This window comes from Saccopteryx leptura, chromosome 2 (genome assembly GCF_036850995.1).
Source record: "Saccopteryx leptura isolate mSacLep1 chromosome 2, mSacLep1_pri_phased_curated, whole genome shotgun sequence".
Classification (NCBI taxonomy): Eukaryota; Metazoa; Chordata; class Mammalia; order Chiroptera; family Emballonuridae; genus Saccopteryx; species Saccopteryx leptura.
Window position 1 is genome coordinate 138,598,779 of NC_089504.1, and position 21,837 is coordinate 138,620,615.

Below are 21,837 nucleotides of genomic sequence, written 5' to 3' on the forward strand. Positions count from 1 at the left end.
TCCTTTCTCCATTTGTTTTTGACCCTTCTTTTTTTATTATGCCTGCATGTGTGCTTATGTACTCTTACAGGCTGTGTGCATTTTCTTCCATTTTTATTTGCCTATCCGCATTGATTGTGCAGGTTTTAGTAATTCTCGTTACCTTTTGGCATTTCATCAGAATGAAGGCTTTTTTTTGGTGGTGAATGTAATTTATTTTTATTAAAAAAAAAAAGAAACATGCTTGTGAAGCCAGGCCTTTTCTATACAAGGTAAATTCAGAACACCCCTCTGGTATGTAGTACCTGCCTCTGTGAGTTCTGTTCACCTAGATTACTCCAGTCCTCCAGTGAGACCTCTTGGAAGAAGGTACTAAGCTTCAAGTAGGTGAGCATTTTACTTGTAAAAAGGATCCAGTTTTATTTACCTTTTTTCCACCAAAGAACTGACCCACTTTTTCCTCAATAAATATTTATTTGACTTTCTTACAGTGATTTTTATTTTGATTTCAGGTGGCTGATATACATTATTCATAAACTCATTAAGACATTTAAAACTCTTAATTTGGCAAAAGCAGAATAGCTGTGCTTGGGGAAGGTAAAGGTAGTTTACCTTTCTACAATTAAACATTTCTAGTTCCTCTGGGAAAAATAAAGGTAAACTTGATAAATTCTAGACTACTTGAGCTGTGCCTACAGTGAATCTATTTTCCCTTTTTCAGCAAGTGCAGGAGAAACAGACTTATTATTGGAAACTAATGGAGCAGAACCACCTCATACAGTGCATATGCTAGGGTGTTCCCCTTGACCCCCCATTTAATTTCTTTCCCTGCTTTCAAACCTAGAAAACATAGTCTTGGCCCTGGGAGGGGGGAAATTCACCTGGAAAGTGCATATAAATTAGATAATAGCTTCACACTCCTGAGAAAGCTCTTGAAAGAAACAGCAAATTGTGACTTCATAGGTAAGCAGCAGGAAACTAAATTTAAAAAAATGAAAATGCGTTGAAAAGTTGTTTCATTCACATATTGCAAATTTAAATCTTAAGTTGTGTGTGTAGATCTGTTATATATGCTTTTTGCATTACTCAGTGAGATTCTTAATTTTTCTTCTTTTAAGTCATTACCTTGAGTACTTTCATCAGATAAACTACTTTTATGTGTAAGATATTTAAAAATAAAGAACATACTTTTTACTGTAATATAACAAAATATGAAGAGAAGCAAACAATTTTATTAATAAAATCTATATTTCAAATAGTAGGATGACCTGTGATCAACTCTGTCTGAAATTAGTCGTTTTAATACATAATATAATTTTTAATACATAATACAATTTAAAAAATGTGAAAGTGTATGTTAGCAGATCTTAAAATACTTGTTAACTTGTAGTTAGTGGCTAAATAGGAATCAATAATATTGTGTTGTGTTTTTGAATTCCTAACTAAAGATAAAAAGTAATTTCCATAGTTTCCAATAAATGGAGTTTTTTCTTTTTCCAGGGGTTGAAGCAGAGGAGTGGGGTAAATTTCTTCACACCAAAAATAAGGTAATGACACAAGAATATCATGAATAAATAACATGGTGAAAAAACTTTTTGTACAAATAGTTGATAATTTAGTTTTCTTATTGGTAATGGCATGTTATCTTGAAGCAGCTATTTCTTATAAAATAAAGCTTATTTCAGTAACATTTCTAATGACTAGTTTATTTTGAAAACACTAGGTAGAGCCCTATTATCTCTAATTTGGAGATTCTTTTTTTAAATTTTATTTTTAAATTATAGTTGATGGTATAATCTATTAGTTTCAGGCATATATTAATAGTGATTAGACATTTTTTTTTCTTTTGACAGAGACAGAGAGGGACAGATAGGGACAGACAGACAGGGAGAGAGATGAGAAGCATCAATTCTTTGTTGCAGCTCCTTAGTTGTTCATTGATTGCTTTCTCAAATGTGCCTTGACCAGGGGGCTACAGCAGAGCGAGTGACCCCTTGCTCAAGCCCAGTGACCTTGGACTCAAGCTAGTGACTTTGGGCTTTAAGCCAGCGACCCTTGGGCTCAAGCTAGCGACCATGGGGTCATGTCTATGATCCCACGCTCAAGTCAGCGACTCTGTGCTCAAACTGGTGAGCCCGCGCTCAAGCCGTCACCTCAGGGTGTTGAACCTGGGTTCTCTGAGTCCCAGTCCCGACACTCTATCCACTGCGCCACTGCCTGGTCAGGTGACATTTATTTCTTTACAAAAATTTTTTTAATAGTAATCATTTTAGAGAGAGCAAGCGAGAGAAGCAGTAAGCATCAACTCCCAAATGTGCCTTTGAACAGGCAATGGACATTTGTATACTTTATGAAGAGATCACCACTGTCTAGTACCCACCTGGCACTATACATAATGATTACAATATTATCAACTATGCAGTCTGGTCCCATGATGGCGAACCTTTTTATAAAAACCGCCCACTTTTGCAGTGCTGGTCAACCTGGTCCCTCCCGCCCACTAGTGGGCGGTTCAGCTTTCATGATGGGCCAATCGCGCCACTACTGCCCACCATGAAAGCTGGAACGCCCACTAGTGGGCGGGAGGGACCAGGTTGACCAGCACTGCAAAAGTGGGCAGGGTTTTTTTTTTTTTTTTTTTTTTTTTTCATTTTTCTGAAGCTGGAAACAGGGAGAGACAGTCAGACAGACTCCCGCATGCACCCGACCGGGATCCACCCAGCACGCCCACCATGGGGCGACGCTCTGCCCACCAGGGGGCGATGCTCTGCCCATCCTGGGCGTCGCCATGTTGCGACCAGAGCCACTCTAGCGCCTGGGGCAGAGGCCACAGAGCCATCCCCAGCGCCCGGGCCATCTTTGCTCCAATGGAGCCTTGGCTGCGGGAGGGGAAGAGAGAGACAGAGAGGAAAGCGCGGCGGAGGGGTGGAGAAGCAAATGGGCGCTTCTCCTGTGTGCCCTGGCCGGGAATCGAACCCGGGTCCTCCGCACGCTAGGCCGACGCTCTACCGCTGAGCCAACCGGCCAGGGCAAAAGTGGGCGGTTTTTATAAAAAGGTTCGCCATCATGGGTCTACTATGCTGTACTTTATATCCCTGTGATTCCCCCCCCCAAAAAAAGCTGGAAACGGGGAGAGACAGTCAGACAGACTCCCGCATGCGCCCGACCAGGATCCACCCCGCTAGCCAACCAGGGGGCGAGGCTCTGTTCTGACCAGAGCCACTCTAGCGCCTGGGGCAGAGGCCAAGGAGCCATTCCCAGCGCCCGGGCCATCTTTGCTCCAATGGAGCCTCAGCTGCTGGAGGGGAAGAGAGAGACAGAGAGGAAGGAGGGGGGGGGGAGGGGTGGAGAAGCAGATGGGCGGTTCTCCTGTGTGCCCTGGCCGGGAATCGAACCCAGGACTTCTGCACGCCAGGCTGACGCTCTACCACTAAGCCAACCAGCCAGGGCCCCTGTGATTATTTTTATATGGAGATGCTTAACTGTTGTGGGATCAGTTAGCCTTGAAAAGCTCATATGATTCCTTGATTCAAAAAAATGTATGTATATAATAGAATTTGTTTAATTCTTTGAAACATCTATAGAAATCCTTGAAATTTATCAAACCCTCACTTAAGAGCTTTTAATATTATTTTGAATATCATGCTTTTTTGTTTTAATTTTTAGCTTTACACAGATTTTGATGAAATCCGACAAGAAATTGAGAATGAAACAGAAAGGATTTCAGGAAATAATAAGGTAGGCATCTTTTTGAGCTAGAAAGTATAAGCGTTAGTAAATTCATCATTCAGCGAATTTTGTATATAATGTGTAGTGAACACTGTAAATTCATAATCCTGGTCTTTGACGATAATGGAGTGTTTTCACAAATATATTAAAACTACTAAAGTCCCTTTTTCTTACAGTTTTATATACTGTCATATACTATATTTCATTTATATGTTCTTGGTCTTGTAATATGTATGCCACTTTATTATATAATTTTTCTATTAAATACTGTTAGAATAAGTTATCTTTTTCAGATGGTTTGATTTTACTTTAATTCCAGAAGCACTGTATAACTTAGGAGATACAGTACAGTATTTTAAAGAGGTCTTTTTCTTTTACCGGTGTAAGGCTGGATTTAGTTATGAATGCAAAGAAGAAAGAAACTAAATTTTTTTTTTTTTAAAGAAAGTACAGTTTCTTCTCTCAAGGATCTTTTTTTTTTAATTTTTTATTAATTTTTTACAGAGACAGTGAGTCAGAGAGAAGGATAGACAGGGACAGACAGGAACAGAGAGAGATGAGAAGCATCAATCATTAGTTTTTCATTGCGTGTTACAACACCTTAGTTGTTCATTGATTGCTTTCTCATATGTGCCTTGACCACGGGCCTTCAGCAGAGTAAGTAACCCCTTGCTCGAGCCAGCGACCCTGGGTTCAAGCTGGTGAGCCTTTGCTCAAACCAGATGAGCCCGCGCTCAAGCTGGCAACCTTGGGGTCTCGAACCTGGGTCCTCTGCATCCCAGTCCGACGCTCTATCCACTGCGCCACCACCTGGTCAGGCCTAAATATTTTTATTCATGGAATATGAAAGGTACAGTTGACCCTTGAAGAACGATGGGGTTAGTCATAAATCCCAGCACTCTGCATATTTAGATTCCTCGCCATGGAGTTGACCCTTGAAAAATACGGGTATGAATTGTACAGGTTAACTGAAAAAAATCCATGTGCAAGTGGAGCCAGACAGTGTTGTTCAAGAGTCCATTTAATGTCAGCAAGTGAATTATTTTCTTGTTTTCTAAGGTTGTGAGAATTTTAAGATAAATTAGGTGTCTAAGATGACGTTAATCTTGACACTAGACCCTATCAAACTGCCTCCTTAAATGCTTCTGTTTTCTCACTCTCTTTTATTCATATTATTATCCTCTCTCTTCTCTTTCTTTTCATTTTTACCTGTATTCTTATGTTACCCAGAGGCACATTTATCCTACAAATGGGCCTTAGCCTAGTACTAATAGTCAACAAGTATTTATTGAGCCCTTTTACCTGCTAGGTACTGTGCTGGAGAGGTTACCTCTGACAGAAAGGCCTTTTTGGAGCCATGTTAATGCTTTATGCCTATGCAGGCTCTTTTGACTCTACTTTGTTGGTTATTGAACTTTAGGCTGATTACCTTTGAGTTACTGCTACTGCTGCTATGTCTTTGAATTTCTAATAATTGTGTTGTATAGAAGATAAAGAAAGAGTGGCAGGAAACTAGATTAACTTATCCTCAGTCCTGTACTTATTATCAGGGATAATTATGACTTTTGGGATGTTATTAATCATAACACCAGTCTGAATTATCTTTCCTGCAATTCCCATGGATTTACTGAACTCAGGCATTGGTGGCAATTTTACATGGTACTAGAATTTAGAGTTGATATGAATGGTGATTCAAAAGGAAGGTTTTTAGCTACACTAAACTGAATGTCATGAGGGATCAAGTCCTTATACATACAAGATGTTTAAGGTATGAATTATGATAGACTTACATAGCAGGTTTCCTCCTCCCCACTGTCCAAAAGATATGTCTCCTGCTCTCAAACTTATAGAAAATCTTTTCTGTATCATGTTTGTAATAAAGTAAATGATACTTTGATCTTAAATAAGTAATTTTAGTTGTGAAAATATCTAAATGGTTTCATATACCTAAGATAAAGTTTTGAAGAATTGAAATATCTTTGAGATTGGAGTTGTCAAGGATTTTAGAAAAAGTTTTGTATTGAACCATGATAAGAGAATGCCTGAGAAATATACAAACAAGATAGGAATGCCGAATATCAACAGGTAATGACTTTGGAACAGTGCAGTATTTAAAAATAGAAAAATAGTTCATAGTAATCCAATACAGAATATGTAATTGTATAGAGAATTCAAAGTAAAGGATGTTCTAAAAAAGCTCTCTGAGAAATCGGTATTTTCAGTAGATTAATGAAGGAAGATATAAAGTGGGTAAATAGCTGAGAGGACTTTTTTTTTTTTTTTTTTTTTTGACAGAGAGTCAGAGAGAGGGACAGACAGGAAGGGAGAGAGAAGAGACACATCAATTCTTCATTGCAGCTTCTTAGTTGCTCATTGATTGCTTTCTCATATGTGCCTTGACCGGGGGCTACCGCAGAGCAAGTGACCCCTTGCTCAAGCCAGCGACCCTGGGCTCAAGCCAGCAACCTTGGCTTCAAGCCAGCAACCATGGGGTCATGTCTGATCCCACACTCAAGCCAGCAACCCCACACTCAAGCTGGTGAGTCTGCACTCAAGCCAGATGAGCCTGCGCTCAAGCCAGCGACGTTGGGGTTTCGAACCTGGGGCTTCCACATCCCAGTCTGACGGTCTATCCACTGTGCCACTTCCCGTTCAGGCGATGAGAGGACATTTTAAAGGATAAAGAAGGATGTGTAAGAAGGCAAGTTATGAACATTTTATAAGTTTCTTTCAACAGGTAACTAACTCAACTCTAAAACTTGTAGAGAGCCAGTGGTAAAGAGTCTATAGTTTTAGTATAGGGGAGGGAAAGTATGGGTATCTCATACCATCCAGATTCTCAGTATTTGATTTCAGGGATTTGGAGATCCAGAAAAAATTTCTGAGAAATCTTTCAATTTACACCTTTTGCCACTTGATATTCAAAGATTACGAACCATACTGATTTGGGTAACTTGTTACCTGTGCCTCACTTTCTGAGTTCAAAAACCTCTAAACTTGGATAGCAATACATTATCCTTTTGTTCAGCACTATCAAACATATTTAAGAAATAGCATCTGCTTAGGATCAAGAGAAGAGAATGAGAAAAAATACAGGGGAAATAAATTGTGAATATTATTGTTTTAGGGTTTAATAGGATTATAATATGCTATACACTTACTTGACTGCCTCAATTTCCATGTGTTTCATTAGGTTTTGATTGATGAACTGTTTTAGGAATTATGGTTTAATTTATATTTAAAATAGAATCTAATGCCCATCTGCTTGAAAAGGTTTACTTTAACATTTTATATTTCATGAAATTTCAATGTGATTTTAATATGATGTTTTAAAACTTATTTTTAGGGAGTAAGCCCTGAACCAATTCATCTTAAGATTTTTTCACCCAACGTTGTCAATCTGACACTTGTGGATTTGCCAGGAATGACCAAGGTAAAGAATAGTTGTTATTCATTATGGATTTTTGTTTGTTTGCTTGTCGAGGTTTTTTCTGCACTGAACTTGATCTGTTAGTAGCATTTGATATCGTTGAGCTCTTCCTTCTCTTCGGAGCAATCTTCACTTGGCTTCTACACTCGACCGGTTTACTTCACTGGCCACTCCTTAAAGTTTCTTTTGCTGGTTTTTTATCTTCCCAATGTCTAAACAGTGTGTGTCCCAGAACTCAGTTTTTAGACTCTTGTCAAGTAGGTACACTTAGCCTCTTGATGATTTCATCCAATATTAAGGCTTTAAATACATGAGTCCCTGTATGCTGAGAGTATTCAGGTATCTACAGACTTATATATTCATCTCTAGAATTTTATGTCAAGTATCTACTTGAAATGTATACTCTAATGTCTAATAGGCATTTCAATCTTGATGTGTTTAATACCTGACCTAGTCCTCAACCTGACTTGATCCCTCTGTGATCTTCCTCATCTCAATAAATGACAACTCCACCAGTTGCTTAGCCAAATAGCTTGACACCAATCCCTACCCTACTTCCTGTCAGTAAATTATCTTCGCTCTGCTTTTAAAATATATCCAAACTGTTTTACAGTCTGTGTTGTATGTTACACATTCATAGCTACCATCCTGATCTGGCACTATCATCTCGGCTGGGTAACTGAAAGAGCCTCCTAACAGATCTTTCCTATAATCTGTTCTTAACTAAGCAGCCAGAGTAATGCTACTAAAGTGAAAGTTTTATTATGTCATTTCTTGGCTCAAAATCTCTCTAGTGGCTTTTGATTTACTCAGAATAAAAGCTTAAGTTCTTAAAGAGATTGAAATATCTTCTTGAGGCCCTGGCTGGTTGGCTAGTGGTAGAGCGTTGGCCTGGCGTGCAGGAGTCCCAGGTTCGATTCCTGGCCAGGGCATACAGGAGAAGCGCCCATCTGCTTCTCCACACCTCCCCCTCTCCTTCCTCTCTGTCTGTCTCTTCCCCTCCCACAGCCAAGGCTCCATTGGAGCAAAGTTGGCCGGGGCACTGGGGATGGCTCTATGGCCTCTGCCTCAGGCGCTAGAATGGCTCTGGTCTCAACAGAGCCACGCCCCGAATGGGCATAGCATTGCCCCCTGGTGGGCATGCCGGGTGGATCCCAGTCGGGCGCATGCGGGAGTCTGTCTGACTGCCTCCCCGTTTGCAACTTCAGAAAAATACAAAATAAATAAATAAATAAGTAAATAAAATATCTACTTGATTTGTCTCTATTACTCTTCTCCTAACTCCTCCTGCTCCAGTCTCCTGCCTTTTATTGTTCACTCTGCTGGAATGTTCGTCCCCCAAATATCTATATGTACCTCTCCCTTAACTCCCTCAGTTTCTGATCTTTCTCTGAAAAGTCATTATCTGGTAAGGTCTTCCAAGCTGTACAAAGACAGGAATTTTGGTCTTTTTTTATTCATGACTGTGACATAACCTGGCATGTAGAACAGTGTCTGAAATACAGTAGGCTGCCAATAAACAGTTGCTGATTGAATGAATGTGTCTAAGGTAATTAACATTGACCAATCTTTAACATAGTAAACTTGATATTTGTAAGAGTTACATTTTGAGACTCACATATTACCAAATTCACATATAGCACTGTATATAATTTCTTTTTAACTATCTGTGGATTAAATGGGGGGAAAAGCTGAGTCAATTTTTATTACTAGTTTTTTGATCATCTCTGTTTGGTTCAGGTGCCTGTAGGTGATCAACCTAAAGATATTGAGCTTCAAATCAGAGAGCTCATTCTTCGGTTCATCAGTAATCCAAATTCCATTATCCTCGCTGTCACTGCTGCTAATACAGATATGGCAACATCAGAAGCCCTTAAAATTTCAAGAGAGGTAGATCCAGATGGTAAGAACAGATGTTAATATTTATTGGGATGCTTGGTTAACAATGGTAACTCTATTTACTTTCAAGGAGAGGACTTTTTATTTCTGAGAGAAAATAGCTCTAGCTGTTAATTCTGATTTTAAAATAATGCTTTCCTATTTTGCTTTTAGTGTCAAATAGAAATTCTTATGGAAAATAAAGTTTTAATGGATTAATTACTGTATAGGCTAGGCAAAACTACGTCACCATAATGTTCACATTTGTAAATGGTTCCTTGAAGGTTTAAAAATAGCAAGATGGCTTTGGAAAAGTTTCTTGTTTTGTGTAAATAAAATGGCTTGGGTTTTTGAATGGCTGACTTCTAAGAGTAATTCTCATAGTAATCATTGCAGATTATATTTTAGCAGATAATTATGGTATCTACAGTTTTCAGAGGCACAAAACATTTAGACTTGTACAAGGAAGGAGGGTTCCTAGAAATAAAGGTAAAATCCTTTTATGAGTGATTCATAACCCCAAGGATTAGTTCATACTATGCGTCAGTGTATGATACTTGACTAATGCTATAGTATGCACCACTTACTGTATATAAAATGCCAGCTTGTAAGAGGGTAGTTATTGTTGTTAATAAATATATGCTTTGCTCCATACAGGAGAGTTTTGTTTTTTTTTACTTGAGTCGTTGGAGGGTCAGTGGGCTCTGCCATGTTTCTTTTTTCCTGCTTTGAAGAAGAATTGCAAATAAAAATTTAAGAAATGTTAGTGCTAAGACTGTTAACTAAAATTTCCATCTTTGATTATTTTTGATCTAGTAATCTTAATATAGTAATATATTATAAGAAGAAAGTAATATAATCTAGCATTATTTATAGTATCAAAGAGTTAGAGTCAACTTATTATATGGCCTACAGTAAGAATGATTAAGTAAATTAAGATAATAAAATATGAAATTATTAAAAAGGATGATTTTATAGATTTGAAGCAAATAGAAAAATGCTTAAATTGAAAAATGTCTAGGCAGACAGCAGCTGGAACTTGAGTACATTGCTGGTGGGAATGGTGCAGCCACATTGGGAAACAGTTTGCCAGTGTCTTAGAAAGCTAAATCAGCAGTTCCGCTCCTAGGCAATTACTCATGTTAAATGAAAACTCAGGTTCATATAAAACCTGAATGCAAATGTCTATAGTAGCTTTATCTGTAATCTCCTAAAACTGGAAACAAGTCAAATGTTTCTCAAATGGGCGATAGATAACCAAACTAATGTATGTCCATACTATGGATATACTAAGAAGTAAAAGGGAGTAACAGTTGATATATGTAAAAACATGGATGACTCTCATGCATTATGCCAGGTAAAAGAAGCCAGATTCAAAAGGTCATATATATATGATAATTTTGGAAAAGGCAAAAGTAGCATAAAAAATGGATTTGATTGTATAGTACAAGAAAAATTGGGGAGTAATGGAACTGTTAGTCTTGAGGTAGCACTGATACAACTCTTTGCGTTTGTCAAAACTCATGGAACTGCACACCAGGAATGAGTGAATTTTAAATCTAAAAATGCTTATTAAAATGTTAGCCCTAAAACCTAGTAAGTTTATGTGAAATTTTTAAAAATTATACATAATGATTAAAATTAGTTTTCAAAAGTATTTGTAAGCAGAGGTTAGAAAAGCATTATCAAAATGATAAGAGGTAATGTTTGGTGAGCCCTGGCTGGATAGCTCAGTTGGTTAGAGCATCATTCTGAAGCACAGAGCTGGTTCGATCCCTGGTCAGGGCACATACAAGAACAGATCAATGTTTCTGTCTCTCTCCCTCTCCCTCTTCCTCTCTCCTCCCTCTCCTTCTCTCCTCCTTTTCCCTTTCTCTCTCTCTCCCTCTCTCTAAAGTCAATACAATAAACATTAAAAAAAGAGAGGTAATATTTGGTGAGATTATAAATGATGATTTTCCTTTAATTATTCCTTTAGTTTTAGAATTTTTATCTTGGCCCTGGCCAGTTGGCTCAGTGGTAGAGTGTCAGCCCTGCATGTGGATGTCCCGGGTTTGATTCCTGGCCAGGGCACACAAGAGAAGCACCTATATGCTTCTCCACCCCCCTCTAGCTTTTCTCTCTCTCCCTCTCTGTCTCTCTCTCCCTTCTCCCCTCTGCTTCTGGCTCCCTCCCTCTCCCCCTTTCCTGCAGTCATGGCTTGACTGGAGCAAGTTGGCTCTAGGTGCTGAGGATGGCTCCATGGCCTCTGCCTCAGGCACTAAAAAGATCTCGGTTGCTGAACAACAGAGCCATGCCCCAGATGGGCAGAGCATAGCCCCAGGTGGGGGTTGCCAGGTATATCCCAATCAGGGCACATGCGGGAGTCTGTCTCTGCCTTCCCTCCGAATGAATGAATGAATGAATGAATAAAATTTTAAAAAAATTTTTCTTAGAAACTTTAGTTTTTAATGACAGCAAAGAAGTAAGCACTTACTGTTCTTTAGATTGGCAAATACATTTCATAACTTCTAGAAACACAGGTTCTTCCACTGGCAAACACACACTTTCAAGAAACATACTTCTAATAAAGTATAAGACATTCATTAACAGCTCTGAATTTATTTTCTAGTTTCTCTGTAAAGCCACAGGTAGGTGAATGTAAGACTTGTCAGTGTTCCAGTATTTTATGCTGTTTCATGATCCATAGATATTCAATAATTTTTGTCAAAATTCACTAATTTGGAAAAGAACAAATATTTACCTCCCAGAAATGTGTGTTTTAAAAGATGGCCAAGATGAGAGTTCTTGACGAAAACCATGTATTTACACCTCAAAGTTACCGGGAAAGAAATGCAAGCTTTTCCCTAAAGAATTTTTTTTTTTCCTTATAGCCATTTTCAGAGACCTTAATGATTTTAATGTTAAAAACTTTATTTAATGGGTCATTTTCTTTTCTTTTTTGCATTTACCAGGTCGCAGAACTTTAGCTGTAATCACTAAACTTGACCTCATGGATGCTGGTACTGATGCCATGGACGTATTAATGGGAAGGGTTATACCAGTCAAACTTGGAATAATTGGAGTAGTTAACAGGTTAGCTGTCAAAAATGGAATAAGAATTGCAGCATTCTCATGTCATAGCAAATCTGAATTTTTAAAATCAGTCTGACATGTGACATTGTTTCTATTTTCCCATCTTATACTATAATCTTGGGATTGTTAATGAAGTTATTGCTCTAAAAGAGAAGAGATTCATGAAAGGCTCATATAGATATATAGATATATATATATATTTTTTATATTTTTCTGAAGCTGGAAATGGGGAGAGATAGTCAGACTCCCACATGCGTCCGACCGGGATCCACCCGGCACGCCCACCAGGGGCGATGCTCTGCCCCTCCGGGGCCTCGCTCTGCCGCGACCAGAGCTACTCTAGCGCCTGGGGCAGAGGCCACAGAGCCATCCCCAGCGCCCGGGCCATCTTTGCTCCAATGGAGCCTTGGCTGCGGGAGGGGAAGAGAGAGACAGAGAGGAAGGAGAGGGGGAGGGGTGGAGAAGCAGATGGGCGCTTCTCCTGTGTGCTCTGGCCGGGAATTGAACCCGGGACTTCTACACGCCAGGCCGACGCTCTACCACTGAGCCAACTGGCCAGGGCTCATATAGATATTTTTAATGGAAAAAGTTCAAAGTAAGCAGTGCCACAAAATGTAAGGAAATGTAATAGCTAGACTTGAAATATGCCTGCCTGTTGTGTATGAAGGGAGCATTGGATAAGGGGAAAAAGTCTTATATAATTTGTACCTAATCACGAAAGAGTTTGTTAAGGTGGTGGTAGGACTATAATAGGTTGATTTAACTCCCAGCATTAGTGCAACTATGTAATTGCCAGGATGTGCCTTGGAGAAATTTTATTAAATGTATCATAATTAAAAATAGCTGGTATTAAAAATTATGGAAGAGAAAGGGTATCTCATTATATTTCAGACACTCTATTATAATGAATTGGCAAATGGTATCTCTTTGAACCCTTATACAACATCCCTGAGGTAGGAGTTTATGTCTATTTTATAATCAGAAAACTCAAGTTATGCATTTACCAAAGCCACCTGGCTGGTGAAAGCAGAGCAGATTCAAGTGAGGATCCCTTTGAGGTCAAAGCCTTTATAAAGTTAGAAGCACTGAGATTATAATGTTGTCCACAGAGTAAATATAACGTGGGTTTAAATTACACCTAACATCTCTGGTTCGCAGACCTTTTAAAATTAAAATGTTTTTATTAAATGGTATCTGTAGGATCCATCACTGTTGTCTGCTTTCTATTCATAGGTCCTACCTCATCCCTATTCCAGCTTTTTTTTTAACTCCCACTATTTTTCTTTTTAGGCAAGCAGGTGGTATGACACTGTTTGTTGTATTTGTGGATAACTGCTGATCAAGTTAAATTAATTATTTTTGGTATAAATTAGTTGCCTATTCATGGACAAAACATACAGTTGATTAAAACACACATTTTTTTCACCTGTCTGTCCCTTTTATTTGAGAGTACTGCTTTTGACTATAGTTAATGGTGATGAGGCCAAAACTTTTTAGGCTTTATATACTTGTAAGTCACATAGTTTGCATCTTGCTGAACTACTGCTTAATATGTGACCTTTGGTAGGTTGGTTAGTCTCCCTGAGCTTCAATTTCATTGGTATAAAATGGCATAATACCTATCACATAGAATTAGTGTGAGAATTAAATAAAACAGCCCAACCAGGCATTATAAACAATGCCTGGTGATGCTATATCACCATCATCACCTAGGGTACATAGAGGACCGCAGATGATTTCAGCTGAACAGTTTTATTATTTTTCAACCCCAGGAGCCAGCTAGATATTAACAATAAGAAGAATGTAACTGATTCAATTCGTGATGAATATGCTTTCCTTCAAAAGAAATACCCATCTTTGGCTAACAGAAATGGAACAAAGTATCTTGCTAGGACTCTAAACAGGTAATTTTTTTTACCTCTTAGAAAATGATGTTTTTCATTTGCCAGTATGTCTTGAGACCTTACATTTTCAGTTCCTTATATTTTCATAATTTTGCATGTATAACTTTACTTTTTGTTTCTTATATAGTAGATTCTTGAGATGTAGATGTCTCTCTTTTTACTGAGGTGGTTAGCATTAAATTATGTAGTCTAAGAATGGTAAAATGAATTTTAATATGTCTGAATTATAAAATTCTTGACAGTCAATTTTTGATGATAGAATTAGTTCAGTTCCACTTTGAATTTCAGGAATTGAACTATTTTTTTTTTTAATTTTAATTTTATTTTATTTATTCATTTTTAGAGAGGAGGGGGGGAGAGAGAGAGACAGAGAGGGAGAGAGAGGAGAGAGAGAGAAGGGGGGAAGAGCTAGAAGCATCAACTCCCATATGTGCCTTGACCAGGCAAGCCCAGGGTTTTGAACCGGTGACCTCAGCATTTCCAGGTCGACGCTTTATCCACTGCGCCACCCTGAACTATTCTATTAAGCATGTCTTTTATTCCTACTAATAAAAATAATTTAAACTATAGACTTTAAAATCTGAAAACCCACAGATGGTAGAGAGATTAAAATGCCTTTCTAGATAAAAATGACTGAAGTCAAAGCTGTTTTACTTCTGTCTTATTTCTATAAAGAAATTAGGGACTTAGATCTTAGTGAGATTGTCATTATGTATGCTGAGGACCCATTGTAAAAGATAAGTCAGAAACCAAAATTATGTAGGTAAAATTGGACTGAGTAGCTTACTTTCTTTGAGGGAATTGCAATAATTTAAAATAATTTTCTTCAATTTATATTTGGTTCTTTAGCAATTGCTATAATTTGATGGGTTCAAGGCAAATTTAAAAAGCATTGGCTAAGACAGCTTTCTTCATGGCATTTTTTTCAGACTCAAATATTTACTTCTGGTCTAAGATTGTATCATTTCTTGCCAAGACAAGTTATTCGACAGGTTTCCCCATTATTTGCATTTTTAAAATTTGATGTGTTTGAGTCTTCAAAATACATAATACTACTTTAAAATCCTTCCTTTTTAACCTTTGTTAGGTTACTAATGCATCACATTAGAGACTGCTTACCAGAGTTGAAGACAAGAATAAATGTCCTAGCTGCTCAGTATCAGTCTCTTCTAAATAGCTATGGTGAACCAGTGGATGATAAAAGTGCTACTTTACTCCAGCTTATTACCAAATTTGCCACAGAATATTGTAACACTATTGAAGGAACTGCAAAATATATTGAAACTTCAGAGCTGTAAGTAAGAAATTTCTCTATCAATTTGGATACTGGATTGATAAATTATATTTTGTTACAGTGACAAAAGATACTGTGAGATTATCTGACTGTGAAATATATATTACCTGAAACATGGGTAATATGATTTTGTAGAAATGTTAGGATATCTGGTATATGTGTTAAAATTCTTTGTAAAGCATGGCCCTGGCTGGTTGGCACAGCAGTAGAGCGTCAGCCTGGCGTGTGGAAGTCCCAGGTTCAATTCTAGGCCAGGGCACAGAGGAGAAGCACCCATCTGCTTCTCCACCCTTCCCCCTCTCCTTCCTCTCTCTCTCTCTTCCCTTGCTCCTCTCTTCCCCTCCCACAGCCAAGGCTATACTGGAGCAAAGTTGGTCTGGGCGCTGAGGACGGCTCCATGGCCTCCACCTCAGGCGCTAGAATGGCTCAGGCCACAACAGAGCAATGGCCTAGATGGGCAGAGCATCGCCCCCTGGTGGGCATACTGGGTGGATCTTGGTTGGGTGCATGCGGGAGTCTGTCTGTCTGCCTCACCCCCGCTTCTCACTCCAGAAAAATACAAAAAAAAAACTATGTAAAGCACAGTAAAAATTTCAGGTTGTTTTTTTTTTATAAGACTTTAATTGATAAGCCCTTAAGATTTCAAGATTTTTATTTTTTTATTTAGAGAAAGAGAGACAGGATGAGAGAAAGGTGAGACACATCAACTCATAGTTGTGGCATGGTAGTTGTTCAGTGATTGCTTTCTCATATGTGCCTTGACCGGCGGGGGGTGGGGGTGCTCCAGCTGAGCCAGTGACCCTTTGCTCAAGCCGGCTACCTTGGGGTTTCAAACCTGGGTCCTCAGCATCCCAAGTCAAGACTCTGTTCACTGTGCCACCACCTGGTCATGCAAGAACATTTCATAATTCAACTTTTAAAAAATTCTTGTTTCTTTAATACACACCATATAACTGTTAATGAAAAAATAAGAAAATATAGATAAAAAGGAATAAAGCATAAGGACAAAATTATTCTTAATCCTATCATCCAGAAAAATCTCTGCTAATTTTAGCATTGACCAAGACATTTTTCTATGCATCTATAAAACATATCTTTAAGAATCAGATGTTGGCCTGAGCAAGCGGTGGCACAGTGATAGAGCGTCGGACTGGGATGCAGAGGACCCAGGTTCGAGACCTCAAGGTCGCCAGCTTGAGCATGGGCTCATCTGGTTTGAGCAAAGCTCACCAGCTTGGACCCAAGGTCACTGGCTTGAGCAAGGGGGTTACTTGGTCTGCGGAAGGCCCGCGGTCAAGGCACATATGAGAAAGCAATCAATGAACAACTAAGGTGTCACAATGAAAAACTAATAATTGATGCTTCTCATCTCTCTCCATTCCTGCCTGTCTGTCCCTATCTATCCCTTTCTCTGACACTCTCTGTCTCTTAAAAAAAAAAAAAAAAAAAAAAAAAAAAGAATCAGATGTTGACCCTGGCCAGAGAGCTTGGTTTGTTGGAGTGTTGTTCTGAAGCGCAGAGGTTGCGGGTTTGATACCTGTTCAGAGCACATACAGGAACAGATGGATGTTCCTATCCCTCTCTCTCTCTCCCCCTTCCTCTCTCACTAAAATTAATAAAGAAGCTCCTTAAAAAAAAAATGAGATGCTATACCTGCTATTTGGAATCATTTCTTTAAATCAACATGTCATAAGCAGTATTATACATTTGTATTACTAATCTTAAGATTTACATAGTATTTTATTTTTAGATATACTATCATTTGTTGAACCAGTCCCATACTATTGATAGGTTGTTTTCACTTGTATACAAATATAATATAAACAGCTTGTGACTGACTGTCTGGGGCATGTATCCAAGTAAACCTTTAGGATAAATTCCTGGAAGTGGAATTACTAGTTCAAAGGCCATAACATCCTCAGTCTCTTACTATTGCCATACTATTAATAGATTTATTGTTTTACTATTAGCAGTATATAATAAAGTCCATTTCTCTAAACTCTTTAAAAAAGTATTTTCATTTTGAAATTATAGACTTTGTGAAAGTTGCAAATGAATATAGAGGGAGGTTCTGTTCACCCTTCACTTTGTCTCCCCCGGTTGCCATCTTGCATAACTGTAGTATAATAACAAAATGAGAAAATGGACTTTGGTGTAAGCCATAGATCTTATTCAAATTCACCAATTATACCCATATTCATGTGTGTGTGTGTGTGTGTGTGTGTGTGTGTGTGTGTGTATGTGTTGTGTGCACACATGTACAGTTCTGTGTATTTTTGTGTGACTTCAGTGGTTTTTTCTTGTGATTTAACTCCATAAAGAGATAGAGTATTTAATTATTGGTTATTATATATATGTCATATAAAGAGAAATAAAAATTACTAAAATGACCCTTTCAAGAGTTAAGTGAGTAAGGTAGGTCAAGGTTACATAATGCTTGATTATAAAAAGGAGTATAAATCAAGTATTTTAATTCACATACTTCTTACTAAGTATAATACTTAGAAAAGTACATATAACATGTGGAATTTCATAAGTAGTTAATAAAGCAAACATCTGCGTACTCACCTACTCAAGCCTTTAGAGCACTGGAGAGAGACCATTTACATTTCTTTCAGGGATTGAGAGAGATCCCTGAAATGCATTTCATTTTGAATGCATTTAGGTTGGGCTCTTAGAATTTGGGAAGGCAGTAAGTCGGCTGTTTTAGGCTTTTGAACAGCAAAGAATAACCCAGGGTGTATTTAGAGAATGACATGTAGAGTGATGGAACATAATAGGAGGTAAGGCTTGAAAGTTGTCTAACAATACTGTAGAAAGTTGAGTATCTTCATGATTTAGAGAACTTCTTACTCTTACTGGGGTCAGAGTTAACTGTTTTAGGGTAATCCTGGTCATTAAGAACATTATTTGAAAAGGGAAAGGTTGGAGAAAGACCAAGTACTGGTAATTTTGACCCATTTTTAAGCGTATATAATTCAGTGGCATTAATTACATTCACAATATTGTACAACCATCAGATTGTATCTACTTCTAAGTTTTCATCACCCCAACAGAAACTCTGTATCCATTTAAGTACTATCTCCTTGTTCACTGTGCCCCAGCCCCTGGTAACCTTACCTTTTGTCTCTATAAATATTTCCATTCTAGATGTTTCATATAAATGGAATCATATCATAATTGTCCTTTTGTGTCTGGTTTATTTTACTTAGCATAATGTCAGATTTGAACCCTTTGCTTAGACTACTGTAAGGAAGTATTGAATAGTGATGGTGAAAATAGAGGGAAAGAGCTGATTTGGGGAGACATAAAGTCATTTGTAGGACTTAAGTGGGCTTAAATCATTAAGAAACACAAGATGCTTAGTACATAGGCCCAGAGATTTGTTTAAAGCCGGAGTATGCAAACTATAGCTCATTGATTTGTGTATTTTAACAAGGTTGAAAAAGTTTTTTAATAAATTCAAATTTTAGTGTGCAAAAGTTTTATTAGAGCACGTCTTTGTTTATGTATTTAAATGTTATCTTTGGCAATTTTTGTGCTCAGTGGCAGTTGAGTAGTTGTGACAGAGAAAATTATGTCCTATTTACTATCTGGCCCTTTATAGAAGAGGTTTGCAGATCTCTAGATTGTGAATAAAAAATAAATAAGATACTATTTCTTGTCCTTAGGGAGCTCAGAGTCTAGTTGAAGAAACTAGGACAGAGAGAAGATGTTTAGTAGTTCTCAGAGTTGATGTTTCCTGGCAGAACAGTATGTGTGTGTTGTGCGCATGTGCTTCATGAAATGACTCCTTTCCCCATTAAGAAGTAAAAAAGACTGCACAGAAACTGGTCACAGTGGAGTTAAGGACACATGGAAATGGGAATGGTCTAAATGTAATTGTTTATCTGAGACTTTCTCAGATGAGTCAAGCTTAAAGCTTATAGAAAGACTTATGACTTTTAGCTTCTGTCCCCTTTAGTAATATTGGAAACCATGTATTTCATTGTCATTGCCTTTCAGATGCGGCGGTGCTAGAATCTGTTACATTTTCCATGAGACTTTTGGGAGAACCTTAGAATCTGTTGACCCACTAGGTGGCCTTAACACAATTGACATATTGACTGCCATTAGAAATGCTACTGTGAGTATGGTTAACTCAGGATTTCTTGAAATAAGGTTAAACCATTTTTCTAAAACCCATATTATATAGCTTTATAGTTTGGTCTCATACATGAAATTAGGAAGAACTTTTCATGAAAAATATCAAGCTGTGATTTAATTTCAGTGAAGAACTAAAATTCAGTGTAGCTATAAGAGCTCACAATTTAATTGTTTTTAGGGCCCTCGTCCAGCTTTGTTTGTACCTGAAGTTTCATTTGAGTTACTGGTCAAGCGGCAGATCAAGCGTCTGGAAGAGCCCAGCCTCCGTTGTGTGGAACTGGTTCATGAGGAAATGCAAAGGATCATTCAGCACTGCAGCAATTACAGTACTCAGGTAACGGAGATGTGAGGGCACTGCAGCAATGACAGTACTCAGGTAACGGAGATGTGAGGGCAGTGCAGCAATGACAGTACTCAGGTAACAGATGTGAGGGCACTGCAGCAATGACAGTACTCAGGTAACGGAGATGTGAGGGCACTGCAGCAATGACAGTACTCAGGTAACGGAGATGTGAGGGCACTGCAGCAATGACAGTACTCAGGTAACGGAGATGTGAGGTCACTGCAGCAGTGACAGTACTCAGGTAACGGAGATGTGAGGGCAGTGCAGCAATGACAGTACTCAGGTAACGGAGATGTGAGGGCAGTGCAGCAATGACAGTACTCAGGTAACGGAGATGTGAGGGCACTGCAGCAGTGACAGTACTCAGGTAACGGAGATGTGAGGGCAGTGCAGCAATGACAGTACTCAGGTAACGGAGATGTGACGGGCACTGCAGCAATGACAGTACTCAGGTAACGGAGATGTGAGGGCACTGCAGCAGTGACAGTACTCAGGTAACGGAGATGTGAGGGCACTGCAGCAATGACAGTACTCAGGTAACGGAGATGTGACGGGCACTGCAGCAGTGACAGTACTCAGGTAATGGAGATGTGAGGGCACTGCAGCAATGACAGTACTCAGGTAACGGAGATGTGACGGGCACTGCAGCAATGACAGTACTCGGGTAACGGAGATGTGAGGGCACTGCAGCAGTGACAGTACTCAGGTAACGGAGATGTGAGGGCACTGCAGCAATGACAGTACTCAGGTAATGGAGATGTGAGGGCACTGCAGCAATGACAGTACTCAGGTAACGGAGATGTGACGGGCACTGCAGCAATGACAGTACTCGGGTAACGGAGATGTGAGGGCACTGCAGCAGTGACAGTACTCAGGTAACGGAGATGTGAGGGCACTGCAGCAATGACAGTACTCAGGTAACGGAGATGTGAGGGCACTGCAGCAATGACAGTACTCAGGTAACGGAGATGTGAGGGCACTGCAGCAATGACAGTACTCAGGTAACGGAGACGTGACGGGCAGTGCAGCAATGACAGTACTCAGGTAACGGAGATGTGAGGGCACTGCAGCAATGACAGTACTCAGGTAACGGAGATGTGACGGGCACTGCAGCAATGACAGTACTCAGGTAACGGAGATGTGAGGGCACTGCAGCAGTGACAGTACTCAGGTAACGGAGATGTGACGGGCACTGCAGCAATGACAGTACTCAGGTAACGGAGATGTGAGGGCACTGCAGCAGTGACAGTACTCAGGTAACGGAGATGTGAGGGCACTGCAGCAGTGACAGTACTCAGGTAACGGAGATGTGAGGGCAGTGCAGCAATGACAGTACTCAGGTAACGGAGATGTGAGAGCACTGCAGCAGTGACAGTACTCAGGTAACGGAGGTGTGAGGGCAGTGCAGCAATGACAGTACTCAGGTAACGGAGATGTGAGGGCACTGCAGCAGTGACAGTACTCAGGTAACGGAGACGTGACGGGCACTGCAGCAATGACAGTACTCAGGTAACGGAGATGTGAGGGCACTGCAGCAATGACAGTACTCAGGTAACGGAGATGTGAGGGCACTGCAGCAGTGACAGTACTCAGGTAACGGAGATGTGAGGGCACTGCAGCAGTGACAGTACTCAGGTAACGGAGATGTGAGGGCACTGCAGCAGTGACAGTACTCAGATAACGGAGATGTGACGGGCAGCGCAGCAATGACAGTACTCAGGTAACGGAGATGTGACGGGTGTCAGGAGAAGTAGTAAAAGACAGGAGGTAGTGGTTTCATGGGGTGGGAGGAACTAAATAAGATGGGCTGAGAGTTAAAACATTCATTTCCCTTGTCTAAAAGTGATTTAAATGTAGCTTCCAAGTCTGATTCAGTGATTAACTTAATTTCCCTTTAAACAAAATAGACATATTTTTTTCCTCTATCATATATAGGAGCTGTTGAGGTTTCCTAAACTTCATGATGCCATAGTTGAAGTAGTGACTTGTCTTCTTCGTAAACGGTTGCCAGTTACAAATGAAATGGTGAGCTATCATTTCACAAATCATCACTGTAATC

General features: G+C 39.3%; 1 protein-coding gene across 8 annotated transcripts in view; it reads left to right on the forward strand.

Moving 5' to 3' along the window:
• The window catches only part of DNM1L (dynamin 1 like), a 72,806-nt gene that overhangs the window by 40,557 nt on the left and 10,412 nt on the right, over nt 1-21,837 (forward strand). For all 8 annotated transcript variants that reach the window (XM_066368929.1, XM_066368933.1, XM_066368931.1 and 5 more), the window contains 10 exons: nt 1,480-1,526; nt 3,646-3,717; nt 7,055-7,141; nt 8,879-9,041; nt 11,971-12,091; nt 13,864-13,995; nt 15,083-15,289; nt 19,295-19,415; nt 19,614-19,769; nt 21,714-21,803. In XM_066368929.1, coding sequence (XP_066225026.1) covers nt 1,480-1,526; nt 3,646-3,717; nt 7,055-7,141; nt 8,879-9,041; nt 11,971-12,091; nt 13,864-13,995; nt 15,083-15,289; nt 19,295-19,415; nt 19,614-19,769; nt 21,714-21,803 — 1,196 coding nt within the window. The remainder of the gene's footprint in view (nt 1-1,479; nt 1,527-3,645; nt 3,718-7,054; nt 7,142-8,878; nt 9,042-11,970; nt 12,092-13,863; nt 13,996-15,082; nt 15,290-19,294; nt 19,416-19,613; nt 19,770-21,713; nt 21,804-21,837) is intronic.